This window comes from Lepisma saccharinum, chromosome 20 (assembly GCF_977018435.1).
Source record: "Lepisma saccharinum chromosome 20, izLepSacc3.1, whole genome shotgun sequence".
Lineage (NCBI taxonomy): Eukaryota > Metazoa > Arthropoda > Insecta > Zygentoma > Lepismatidae > Lepisma > Lepisma saccharinum.
Genome location: NC_139248.1, coordinates 29,987,359 through 29,999,841, shown reverse-complemented (window position 1 = coordinate 29,999,841; position 12,483 = coordinate 29,987,359). Strand labels below are relative to the sequence as shown.

Here is a 12,483-nt window from a genome sequence, read left to right as displayed (position 1 = left end):
CTGGTTGTGATGGAAGCGATTCTTAAAATCTCTTGTGACACACTGTCCCTCCAACAACAAACTATAACATTTCTTCACGAATTTCTGGCCTCTTTGTAACAGTCTTTGAAAAAGTCTAAAATGGTACATTTACTACAACAAATAGAACGAATTAACAAGGAAACTACTGTCACGATACAACTCCCATTAAATAATTTCCCGAGAACGACCTGATGATACTTGAAAGCAACTGAAATTTTTGTTCCAATGGACTTGAAGAAAAGAGGAAGAACAAGTAGGTGGACAAAAAAATCTTGTATGAACAGTGCAAAGGAAAATATGCAAGAACTGACACTGAGCTGTATACATTTATCGAAAAACACAAACAGACTACTTGAAACACAAGAAGAAACAATTCTTAACAACAAGTCTGAAGAAATAAATACAAGGGCCACTGAACTATATAGACTGCCAACAGTATAGGAAAATAAATGCGGAATCTCATTGAGAGTAGGATCAGTGCTTGCCTGTTGTAAATAATAACAGCAGTCTCACTTCAGTATCTAACATGCAGCCCTCAATATGACGACATGGCATAATATGACACTGTAAGAGGTAATGTTTTTTGTAGGATGTAGCTTTTGGATAGGGGGTGCGGAAGAAAACTAAGGGGTGTGCAAGCACCCCTTCATGGCCCCCTAGCACCACCCCTGTCCCTGGATATGCCTGCATTTGTGTTGATGCTTACCTTTTGTAGCACAATTGCTTACAAAGAGAGAGGTATTTAAGCTGCAGCCTGCATTTATATTAGTAGCCTATAATTTAAATCAAAATTCTACCATTTTGTTATTTTTTAATTGAAAAAAGGTATAACCCATGTACCATAATTTTGTGCAATGAAAATTTCTAAATATGCAGATTCTCTTTCCAAGATGAAAATTACTGTAGTTACAAAGTTGTATACATGAAATAAAAGATCAGATATTCATCCAAGAGCTTCACAAAACATTTGTAATAAATTTTATATCAGATCGATGGAATAATGGTTCTTAATATCACAATTCTACTATCTTGCTTTTGCAAATATAAAGCCAAATTCATGTATTTTTACTTTGATAAAGACTGTAAATGTTGATTTTTTTCTATTTATATTGATATTTGAACAATTGTTTTTATACAAATTTTAACAGTTTTAATTAGAGGTAAGTGGTACATATTATTTTTCTATGTTTATATTGTCTTGTACATGACAAATTCTTCTTCTTCTCCCTCTTGCTCGGTAACCAAAGCAACTACAAAATTGCTCATTCCATTGATGATATAGTCTTCCTAAAAACATTTTTATTTTGCCCTGTAATTTAATAGTTTTTGAGGCAAACGGCTAACTGGCATCCTCAGAACATATTGATTCCACTTTAACTGATATTTTTAAATTTGTTCCACCATTGTTTCGACGTTCCATTTATTTTGGATATCAAAGGTCAAAGGTTTGACAAGGTCTCAGGGTTTTTACAATACCTATAAGTAAAATCCAAAAATTCTAAGCAAAGCCACAGCTTAAAGAATCAGCTGCTCTGTCAGCAAATCTTACTCCCACGTCCACGAAGGCTGAGGCCACTTGATCCCTGGACAATGCAACTGAATGTTTGTAGCAGACGGGAGAGTGGTTAAGTCGAGTGTCCAGTGCCATAACTGGAACATATCGGCTAAGGGAGAATAGAATCCCTTACGGAAAAGTATGCAGGCCCATGAGACTCTGAGGGGGTCGCCAGAACTACCGCGAAAGGGATCAAGTGCAAAAATGAAATTTTTGGCGGTTAATCCTTTTCGCAGCTGTTCCTTTCGTGGTTATTCCAGTGATCAATTTTGGTTTCGTGCTTAATCCATTTCACGGTTGTTCCTTTTGTGCTTCTTTCAGTGTTCAATTTTGGTTTCGCTATTAATCCCATTTGCGGCTGTTCCTTTCACGGTTATTCCGGTGTTCAATTTTGGTTTCATGATTAATCCATTTCATGGTTGTTTCTTTTGTGCTTATTCCGATGTTCAATTTTGGTTTCACACTTAACTGTTTCGCGATTGTTCCTTTCGCCGTTATTCCGGTGTTCAATTTTGGTTTTGCGCTTATTCCTTTGTTCAATTTTAGTCTCGCGATTAATCTGTTTTGTGGTTGTTCCTTCCGTGCTTATTCCTGTGTTCAATTTTGGTTTTGTGCTTAATCCATTTTGTGGTTGTTCCTTTTGTGCATATTCCTGTTTTTTATTTTGGTTTCTGAATTAATCCATTTAGCAGTTGTTCCTTTCACTCTTATTCCTTCACATTTATTGCATTCACGGTTAATCTTTTCGTGCTTGTTCCATTTCGCTCTTGTTCTTTTCACGTTTAATCCTGTTATGTTTCATGGTTGTGCATTTTCGCACTTTGTCTGTTTCACACTTAATCCCTTTCACGGTTATTCCACCGCCCCCTCTGAGATGGCAACCCTACCACTATAGTTACCCATCTATAGGCTGGTAATCTGTAATAGAGACAATTTATGCATACTCGAAATACTCTAGAAATGAGAAACATCAGGACTACAGAAATGTCAAATTATTATTAAATCTGATTCAGTAGCCTAGTCTGCCAAAACCCCTGTGAAAATATATTTCAGATATATGCTTGCATGTACCCATAAAATTTGTGTTGGTACTCCACTACTTTTGGTTAAAAGCTTGTATAAATACATTTTTACAATACAATTATTTTTACTATTTTAGGCATGGCCTGCTGATGCTTTGCTTGCTGTTGCTGAAAGGTTTCTAGGAGAAGTTGAATTGACCGAAATTGAACGCGAGGCAGCTATTATAATGTGTCAGGAATTTCATAACTCCACACAACGACTAAGTGACGAGTTCTACCTTCAGCTTCATCGGAAAAATTATGTTACTCCAACCTCTTACCTTGAACTAATTTCCACATTTAAAACTCTACTAGGTAAAAAGAGACAGTAAGTATCAGAATGTTTATTGGAGGAAGTATTATTATATTTTTTAGTATTTGTATTCTTAATTTACCAGTTTGGTGGCTGACCCATATAGCAGGAATCTCCAAGAGATGTCCATTGGATATCCACATTGTTCAGATCAGATCCGTGGATGTTATGGATGTTCTTTGATTTCCAGTTTTCGATATCCGTTGGATATTCAGTATATGTCCATGTTTATCCCATAGCATCTAGTCATTCAGCTACAAGTTATAACTCAATCTCTGCAAACAGTGTTAATCATAACTCATAAAACATCATCATGCATAGGCCCATTGTCTGATCCAGAAAATCACACATGTATGGAAGCTCGGTGAAAGTTACGAATGAGCTGAAAATTAATTGAGTGAGAGTGAGTGAGTGAGTGAGTGAGAGAGCGAGAGAGAGAAAGAGAGAGAGAGAGAGAGAGAGATAATAAATACATATAAAGATATGAGTGCAGAAGTTCCTTGATATCTAGTCCAGGAACTTTTTCATAGTCAAAAATATATGTAAAAAATATCCAGATATTGACATTGTATCTAAAGATATCTGTTTGGTGGTTAAGCGGAGATAGATAATTCATTCTAATGAATTCTTGTTTCATTTTCCGTGCAGTTTTTATTCGCAATCGATTTTGCCATCTGTCTGGTGGCTTCGTCAGGCAAGTGGCAAAATCGATCGCGAATAAAAACTGCGCAGAAAAATGAAACGTGAACTCATTAGAATGAATTATCCAGATAATGTCCAAACAATGTATGACATATGTCCAGTTGTAGTCTAGAAAATATCCTTTCTTATCTACAACATTTCAATTATATTGTGTTCAGATGAAACACACATCACTGATATCCAAAAATTATTCACAGAATATCCATGAAACATCCTTCCTGGATGTCTGTTGTTTATCCAGATCTTTGGTACAAATATTCAAGAGACATCCATTAAATGTCTTCTGGATTTTCATGCTCTATGGGAAGTTGTTAAGCCGTCAACTTGCAATCTTGCTACTGAGGCACTCATAATGCAAGTCTGGGTGAGCCCCAGAGTCACTTATACAGGGACGTTGCTAAAAAATTCCCAACAACAATCAGGACTCAGGGTGAATATTAGAGATGTGCCAAAGCTGATTACAGATGTATGAATATCGACAGAAATGGACATATTTTCATCGACAAAAATCCAATATTTAAATTGGTACCAATAATACTAGAGTTTTACCTTCTAATAAGTTTTATATTTTAATTGTGTAAGATTTATTAAATATTAGGGTATGAATCTTCATCACTGGAGTTTGTTTGATAAAATTATTGGGAATTCTCATTCAGAGGATCAACCTACCTCAAAATCAGAAATAGAACAGTACATTCCACGTGACCAGGATCCGCTGTTGTGTTGGAAATTCAAAAATGAGTATCCAAACCTGAAGCAAATGGTGAGAAAATACTTGGGCATACCTGCTGCAACAGTATTCAGTGAACGAGTGTTCAGTGTTGCCAGGCAGGTTTGCGATAAGAGAAGAAGTAGGATACTTCCAGAAGTGCTTCAAAAACTCGTGTTTCTGAAGTTGAATCTGACAGCATTAAATTTACAATATTAAGAACAAGAATCCTTTTTGCATTTCAAGGAACTGCTGGTGTACTAATGTTAAGTCTCTGAGAATATATTTGTACTTACGTATGTATAATATGCAATAAAAATGTACATAACAAATTTATTTTTGTCATGCTGAAAATAACATTCCATTTCTGTTGAATAATCTTATGTATCGGAATCGGTTAAATATTGGCATTGGCATCGGTAAATTTTCAGCTTCGTCACATCACAAGTGAATATTATGTTATGCTTGTATTTAGTCACCTCAGTGGCTGAACATTTTGACTACAAAACATATAAACACGCATGATTGTAAATTCAGTTGGGCAACTGGCTGAATGGTAGGATAACATACCTCACAACTTTCAAAAGCATGGAAATGAACATTGTATTTCACATTTCGTGTTTGCTTCAAAAACAAAATGTGCATGTCTGTAGATATGACCAGATATACTTTGAAAAATAAACTTTGCTTACACTAAATTATAAAGCACATTGGTCTGGATGAATTTTCCATCATGTAGACATGTGGATTAAAATTAAGATTTTATTTTGAAAATAATTTTTCATTATTTTTTAAAATTTTAAATCGATTTATTTATTTTTTAAAAAACAAGCTTAAAATTACTTGTTTTTGCACCATATCATGTTTTTTTATAGAAAGCCTTTTTCTGGTAAATAAACCTGTAAAATATTTGAACAGTTCGATTAAAACAAATATAAAATTATATGTAAATATACATTTACATGTTTCCACACCTACTATGAAAATATTTCTTGAGTGTGTTAATGAAACTATAATAATAATTTCAGTAACTTTTCTTCCAGTGAAAATAAAACATTCTGGATATATGTACTATATAATTGTAACTTATAGTCTTTGTATTTGAATTTTTGTGATTTTTTATGATAGTGTTCAAAGTATCAGCTGCCATGCTTATTTACAGTTTAATGATAATGACACTATTTAATGTTTAATGTATTAGTATTTTGTATATTATTCTACAAAAAATGGTTGCTATTTTTGCCTATAAAAAATATTGAAATTTTTATCAAGAGAAATTTAAGTGTGTTTACAGTTTATATATTATAGTTCCTTTCATATGAGCTTCACCCCATCAGTGCATGGGCCAATCCATGAGTTCCGGGTGTGACAATCACACTCTTCAAATCCATATCATCATTGCAGTATTCAGAATGATGACATTGTTACTGTCCAGAAGAGAGCTCTGTGAACATTGTTGTTTTTGGACAATTCAAGAATAAAGGAAGTTCCAGGTGTGACTCGCACAGCGGTAAGAGCTTCACCTACCACCATACAACTTGAAAACTCTGTGAATTTTTACAACTTTTTTATCCATCATATTTTTGGGGGGAGAATGTAGATTGCAACCTTTAATCTCATGTCTTTTATTCCAGCGAAAACATTTATATTTTTACTGTTATTAATTTTTAAGAAAAGTTTCGGGTGTGACCTATGTAAATACCTCATTAATTAACTCCATTTAATACCATATTACTCACCTAATACTTTAACGGAACAATACCCAAAGGAAAAATAACCTCAACTCATAAATTTTAATAATTACCAAATTTATTTGTGAAAATTACAAATTTATTGAGCATTGTTTATACACTCAAGCCTTAATGTAAAAAAGACAACCTTTATCACATTTTCCACTTCTCTTTGTTAATCTGTATTCTTAAAGCCATTCAAGGATATGTAAATATCAAATTAGTAACTATTTAGTGTTCCGCATTAAGCTAAAGCTAAAGCTGTTGTTTAAATAGTATTTGGACTAATTTTACTTTTTGAGTGGTAGGATCACTTTGTCATGGATTGGCCCACATATATTTTGTTTCCTTTCTTAGCCTAATAAACACCATTAAGTTATTATGAGATTAATGTATTTTCACCAAAAGTGATTCTGATATCTACAAAATCCTTATGTACATTATTCTATACATTATTTCTTGAAAGTGTTCTAAATCAGCGATTTTTTTTAAATCGCCTCATTTAAATCAATCCACTTTGAATAAAATGGCATAATTCTTACGTACAACATATTGAGTAAATTGTCGTCTAAACTATACTAAAATAAGCATAATATTTTTTCAGAGAAGTGCTAAAGTTGAAGAAAAGGTACGAGGTAGGGTTGGAGAAGCTTGCAGGTGCAGCTGAGGAGGTTGATGTAATGCAGCAAGACCTGAGGGCATTGCAGCCAGAGCTGATTATAGCATCAAAAGAAGTAGAAGCATCCATGGCTCAAGTTGAAAGGGAGTCCCAAGATGTCGCAAAGGTAATTTCATAGCTGAACAGGTTATGAAAAAAGGTGAACATTTTGTACAAAATTTTAAAAAAAACACCCTTTGGCATATTCAGTAGATGTATGAGGCTCAGTCAATAAATAACGAGGCAGAGGATATATAACAGTACTTACATAACGAACTTCAGAAGTATTGTCTGCCATTGTTTAGGCATTTGTCCCATTGTGACATCAGTCGCAAAATGGCATGCTCGTAGAACTCCTTTGGCTGCTGTTGGAACCAATTGCACACATACTCCTTGACATCATTGTCCGATTGAAACCGTTGTCCCCACAGTGCTTTCTTGAACTCACCGAAGATGTAGAAGTCACATGGGGACAGATCTGGACTATAGGGGGGTGAGGCTCAGGATTTCCCACTTGAAATTTTTCAGACATTGCTTTGTTGCTTTCGCTGTGTGGTTTAGCGTTGTCGTGCAATAGGACGACACCACGAGAAAGGTGACCGGAATGTTTCGATTTGATTGCCTTCCTGAGCTTTGTTAACGTTTCACAATACCGCTGGGCATTGATTAAAAAGAGAAGGGTTTTAAAAAGATTGACAGGAAACATAGAGTTGAATGTCTGGGAAGCTTCGTTCATTGCAGAAGAATACTGGAATAAATTAAATAATGAAAATGCTAACATAGATCTAGTATGGAGTTTTCTTTTTCACAAATGGAGTAAGCCACCATCTTTAAAATTTAATGTAACAGAAAACATCAAGAGACTTTGTGAAAACAATGATGACTTTGAATTACCTGATGATATTTGGGATTCATAATTTTAAATAAAAAAATAATGTGAAAAAAAATATCTGAAATAAAAATAAAACAGACTGCTTCTTTTCACAGTTAGGTTGCTATATTACAACAATGTAACATTGAAAACATCCATTATATAACGGAATCTTTTTGTTTAAAAAAATTGCTAACCATTGTTATAACTGTATCTTTAGTCAAAATGAAAATAAATGTGTGATGAAGGGAGCGTGTTTTCTCCTGAAACGTCACAACAAAAAACTGTTTTCTTATGCTTGTCGACGGGCCCAAAATGGAGATGCAGGTGTGACGAAACTGATTTGTGCACGTTTTTCTGCTAGATGGCGTTAAGTGTCTGGCAAGGTATGCACAAAGGCAGCTAACTGAGCAGCGGCCGTGTCCAGTCAAAGTCAGCAGTGGAAGCACGCTGATTCCCCTCCACCAAAATAGTTCAAGACCCTCCACACTAGTGCCGGCAAGGTCGTGCTTTCGTTCTTCTTCGATCGCAAGGGACCGCTCCTCATCGACTTCCTGAAGCATGGAGCTTCAGGATAATTCAAACTTCAGAAAGTGTCTCGTCAGTAAATAAACTATAAATTTCATCTTTAAGAGTCTATTTCGCATTTTGCAGTTCATTTCGCATCATTTCGTCACAAAACAGGGTAGGAAAATACTCCTCACACCTTTGAGAGACATGAAAAATTAACATTAGAATGTGTTATTTCACATTTCGTGTTTTCGTCAAAAACGAAATATGCATGCCCCTAATAATACAAATAGTGGAATATAATAAAATATCATGGAGTATAACATAATGTAATGAAACACTGCAATGGAAATGTCACCCCATACCAGTTACTGCACTATGCTTTATTTATGTATTGTTTGTATATATTTGTATTCTGCATGTTGTGTATTATTTTACCAGTGTGTCCATTTTAATAGTAGTACCTTTACACATTGAGATGCATTATCAGTATAGTGTAATATGGTTTATATGGTACAATACCTATTTTATTTTTAATAAGATCTGATTGATTGATTGATTGATTGAATTGGTGTTTTAAGTCCACTTTATGCACAGAAAGGCTAATTGGGACTGAACCTACAGTTTAAAATGGCATCTGAACCACTGTGCCTCCACCGGTTATTGAACCTGGGACCCCTTGATTACAAGCAACGACGCTACCACTACACCATTGGGGAGGCCTTTAATAAGATCTGAGTTAGCGAAGGTTGTGTAAGAAAAAAAATATTGCATTCTTAGATATTCATCAGTTGAGAAAAGCAATGTTCCTGTAAGTATTTGTATTGTTCTTTCTTAAAAGCTTTGCAGGTTTCAATTGTTTTTATGTGGTTTGGAAGGTTGTTATACAAGAGAATACTGTGTACTTAGGTCCTTTTTCAAATAAAATTGTATTGTGTACAAGTATTAGTAAGTTAGATAAGGCATAACTTACACTACATGCCATCATTTCACTAAGTAATAAAAACAGATTTGGCATGTACTTACTTTGTTCTCAAGCTTTCACCACATCATGTGGCTTCCTCAGGAGATGGGATAAGTATAGTAAAGAATTAAGGCATGGGAAGGTAAGTTAAAGGTTAAAAAAGGTTAAAAAGATAAAAAAAGATGATAAAATGTAAAATACAAAGCAGTGCCCTGTCACTCCTTCCTACTCCAACTGTTTCCAGTCAGTTGCCAGAGTTGAAGGAGTGACAGGGCATTGCTTTGTATTTTACATTTTATCATCTTTTTTTTTATCTTTTTAACCTTTTTTTAACCTTTAACTTACCTTCCCATGCCTTAATTCTTTACTATACTTATCCCATCTCCTGAGGAAGCCACATGATGTGGTGAAAGCTTGAGAACAAAGTAAGTACATGCCAAAACTGGTCTTTATTAATTAGTAAGTTAGTTTTGTTTCTTGTCAAATCATAGAAGTTTGCTTTTACGTAATAAATATGAAATGGCATTTCAGTAATTCACATTGATAAGTTGATGGTTCATTTTTCCGTGCAGTTTTTGTTCGCAATTGATTATGCCACCTCTTTGGTAGCTTCGTCAGGCATGTACAGTCTTGCCACGGGTGGTGTGGTTCCTTTGAACCACATGCCTATCTAAGCTATCAGACAGGTGGCAAGAAATGAACGGTGAACTTATTACAGTGAATTAACTCTCTTTGTGTAACCACCAAATGGATTTCTTTAGATACAATGGCATTTCAGTGTTAAAATGGTGAATAAACCCTAAATTTGATTTAAATACTACACTTATCACAGAAGATAAACATGTCTCTTCTTAATAACACATTTATGTATTTATCACACTATCATTTCTGCGTAACACACTCCAGTTTTCCTTCTCAAATATTTACAACAGAATTAATTTTCCAATATTTGCATAACTCGCAGGATAATTCAGATTTCAGAAGTGTCGTGTCTGTAAATAAACTAGATTTTTCATTAATTGTTTATTTCTGAATTGGGATTCATTTCACAATAATTCGTGACAAAATATGTTAGGAAAACTCACTTCACACCTTTCAAAAATATGAAAGATGAACATTGTAATGTGTTATTTCACATTTCGTATTTCTGTCAAAAATGAAATATGCATGCCTCTACAGATAACAAATTATATTTTTATTTCAGATTGAGGAAATTGTGAAAGCAGACGAAGAAGTTGCAAATGCACAAGCAGCTGCAGCCCAAGTGATAAGAGACGAGTGCAATGAAAAGCTTGCTGAAGCTCTGCCAATTTTGCAAATGGCAGAATCTGCTCTTAGAGTGTTAACTTCTGCCGATATCATAGTTGTGAAGAGCATGAAGAGTCCCCCAAATAATGTAAGGCTTGTGATGGAAGCCTTGCTGGTACTATGGGTGAGTACTAGTGTTGGACGTCTACATGATATATCACAATATTGAAAAATATCGACCAGGCGATATCAACTAGATGATATATCGTCACAATATTTTGATAATTTATATCATGTCAGAGTAGTGTAATTGGATCGTTTCAAAGTCACACTTTGTAGGTATCCCTTTTTTTTATCAATTGAATATCAGTTTTTGACATATTTTGACAATTTTTTGTCGATGTTTTAGCGTTCAGTGATGTTTTAGTACAAATTTTCACGGCACCACTTTTTTTCCCACTCACACTTGGTAGGTATATCACGATCTTACGTGATATAACTTAACCTATCTTTTTTTTCTTACGATTTTTTAATTTTTTTTACGATCCTAAGTGATGTAACTTAACCTATCATTTTTTTTTATTTACGCACCGAACTAACCTACATTGGATTCTGTTTGTTTTAATATTTCAGTATTTTAATGTTTTCACAAATTTTATATAACCTAAAAAATGTGTTGATTTTTTTAGTATGTGGCAATTTTTTTTTTTACGAATTTTTTTTAAAACTGCTCCGTCACCCTCTCGTTCTTCACGTCGTACGCGAAAGACTTCTCTGCAATCAGGATGACGCTGCACAGTGTATCGGCAGGCAGCGCGTCGTGGAACTCGCAGACTACCTTGATGTTGGTTCGATCGTTGACCACCACCTGCTTCCGCTTCGTCGTGTTGATGACGAACATGGGTCTGTGGGTTTTGAATTCGCTGGGAGTGTAGTACATGTCCACGCTTCCCTCGGTCACGCGCTTGTAAGCGGTGTATGCTTCGTAAAGTTTGAGGTAATCATCTTTGGTCATGTCGAGGTTGTAATTCTCGCGCGGGAACACTTCGTTCCTGCCATTCTTGAGATAAACGTTCTTGATCTTGCAGTCGTCGAATTTAATGGAATCTTTTTCCTGGTTGTTATCGCAACCGGTCTGAAAGAGCACTACGACGAAATCTGGCATGTCGAACTGTATGTTGTTGAACTGAGTCGTCACGTCGAATTCCATGTGACTTCCTGATGCTATCTTCTGCACGCACTGGTAACCGTGAAAGTGAATCGGCACCTGCGGACTCTTCAAGATCTCCGCTTTGTACTTGAGGGCGTAGTTCGTCTCGTATTCCACCACCGGCATTCTCAATTCCATGCTCCGGATGACGCATTTGACTGCTTCGGGTAAAGTGTTGGCTATTGGCGTGCCGTCTGCGTTCAAGTTGGTGTATCGCATCAGTGCGTCGTTGTCGTTGGCCGCTCTTTGAAATGTGATCCTCACTCCTCCCTTCCACATGATCTCCTTGTAGTCCGAGAAGAATCCCGGAAGCAGACGCATGGGAAAGAGCACCGTGTGACTTCTCGTCGATATTTTCGTCCCTGCTTCGAATCCTCCCGCTTGATAGTATGCTGCGTCCGTTTTGTATAATTTCAACGTTCCCACTGCCGTCGACATGATGCCTGGATAATCTATTCTGTCGATGACCGTACCGTGTTTCCTCACCTCCACCTGCGAGAACAGGTGAGGCACGAAGTTGTCCACGAGTTTCAAATTGGCATTGGGTGGAAAGGCTTCTCCGCTTTCCTTCTTCACCACGTCGAATTGAAGGTAAAGGTCCGCTCTGTGAGGATGAACGAACCCGTCGCCTACGTCCACGTCATATTCGATTTCCCGGTTCGCTTCGTTGAGATTGGCGAACGTGCGACGGTTGGGAGGGAAAGATTGCAACTCGTAACTTTCGATTTGCTCCATTTTTTTTTTTCACTATGTGTGTTATTTATTATACGTTGATCTCCACGATGGCCGTCGTAGTGGCACCTGCGAAATCCACCACGTCGCCTTTCTCGTTCGTCACCACCAACTCTATGTCGTCTATGCGGTTGCGACATACTGGAAAATAGATCGGCGAAGAGGGTGTGTAGATGATCGGTTCCATGAATTCGGAACT

The 12,483-nt window shown here is 36.0% G+C and overlaps 1 protein-coding gene across 1 annotated transcript in view; it reads left to right on the top strand.

The window, feature by feature from the left end:
* Positions 1–12,483, top strand: part of Dhc36C (Dynein heavy chain at 36C) — a 369,284-nt gene that overhangs the window by 254,397 nt on the left and 102,404 nt on the right. The window contains exons 41-43 of the mRNA XM_083142304.1: positions 2,736–2,965; positions 6,696–6,876; positions 10,299–10,526. Coding sequence (XP_082998430.1) covers positions 2,736–2,965; positions 6,696–6,876; positions 10,299–10,526 — 639 coding nt within the window. The remainder of the gene's footprint in view (positions 1–2,735; positions 2,966–6,695; positions 6,877–10,298; positions 10,527–12,483) is intronic.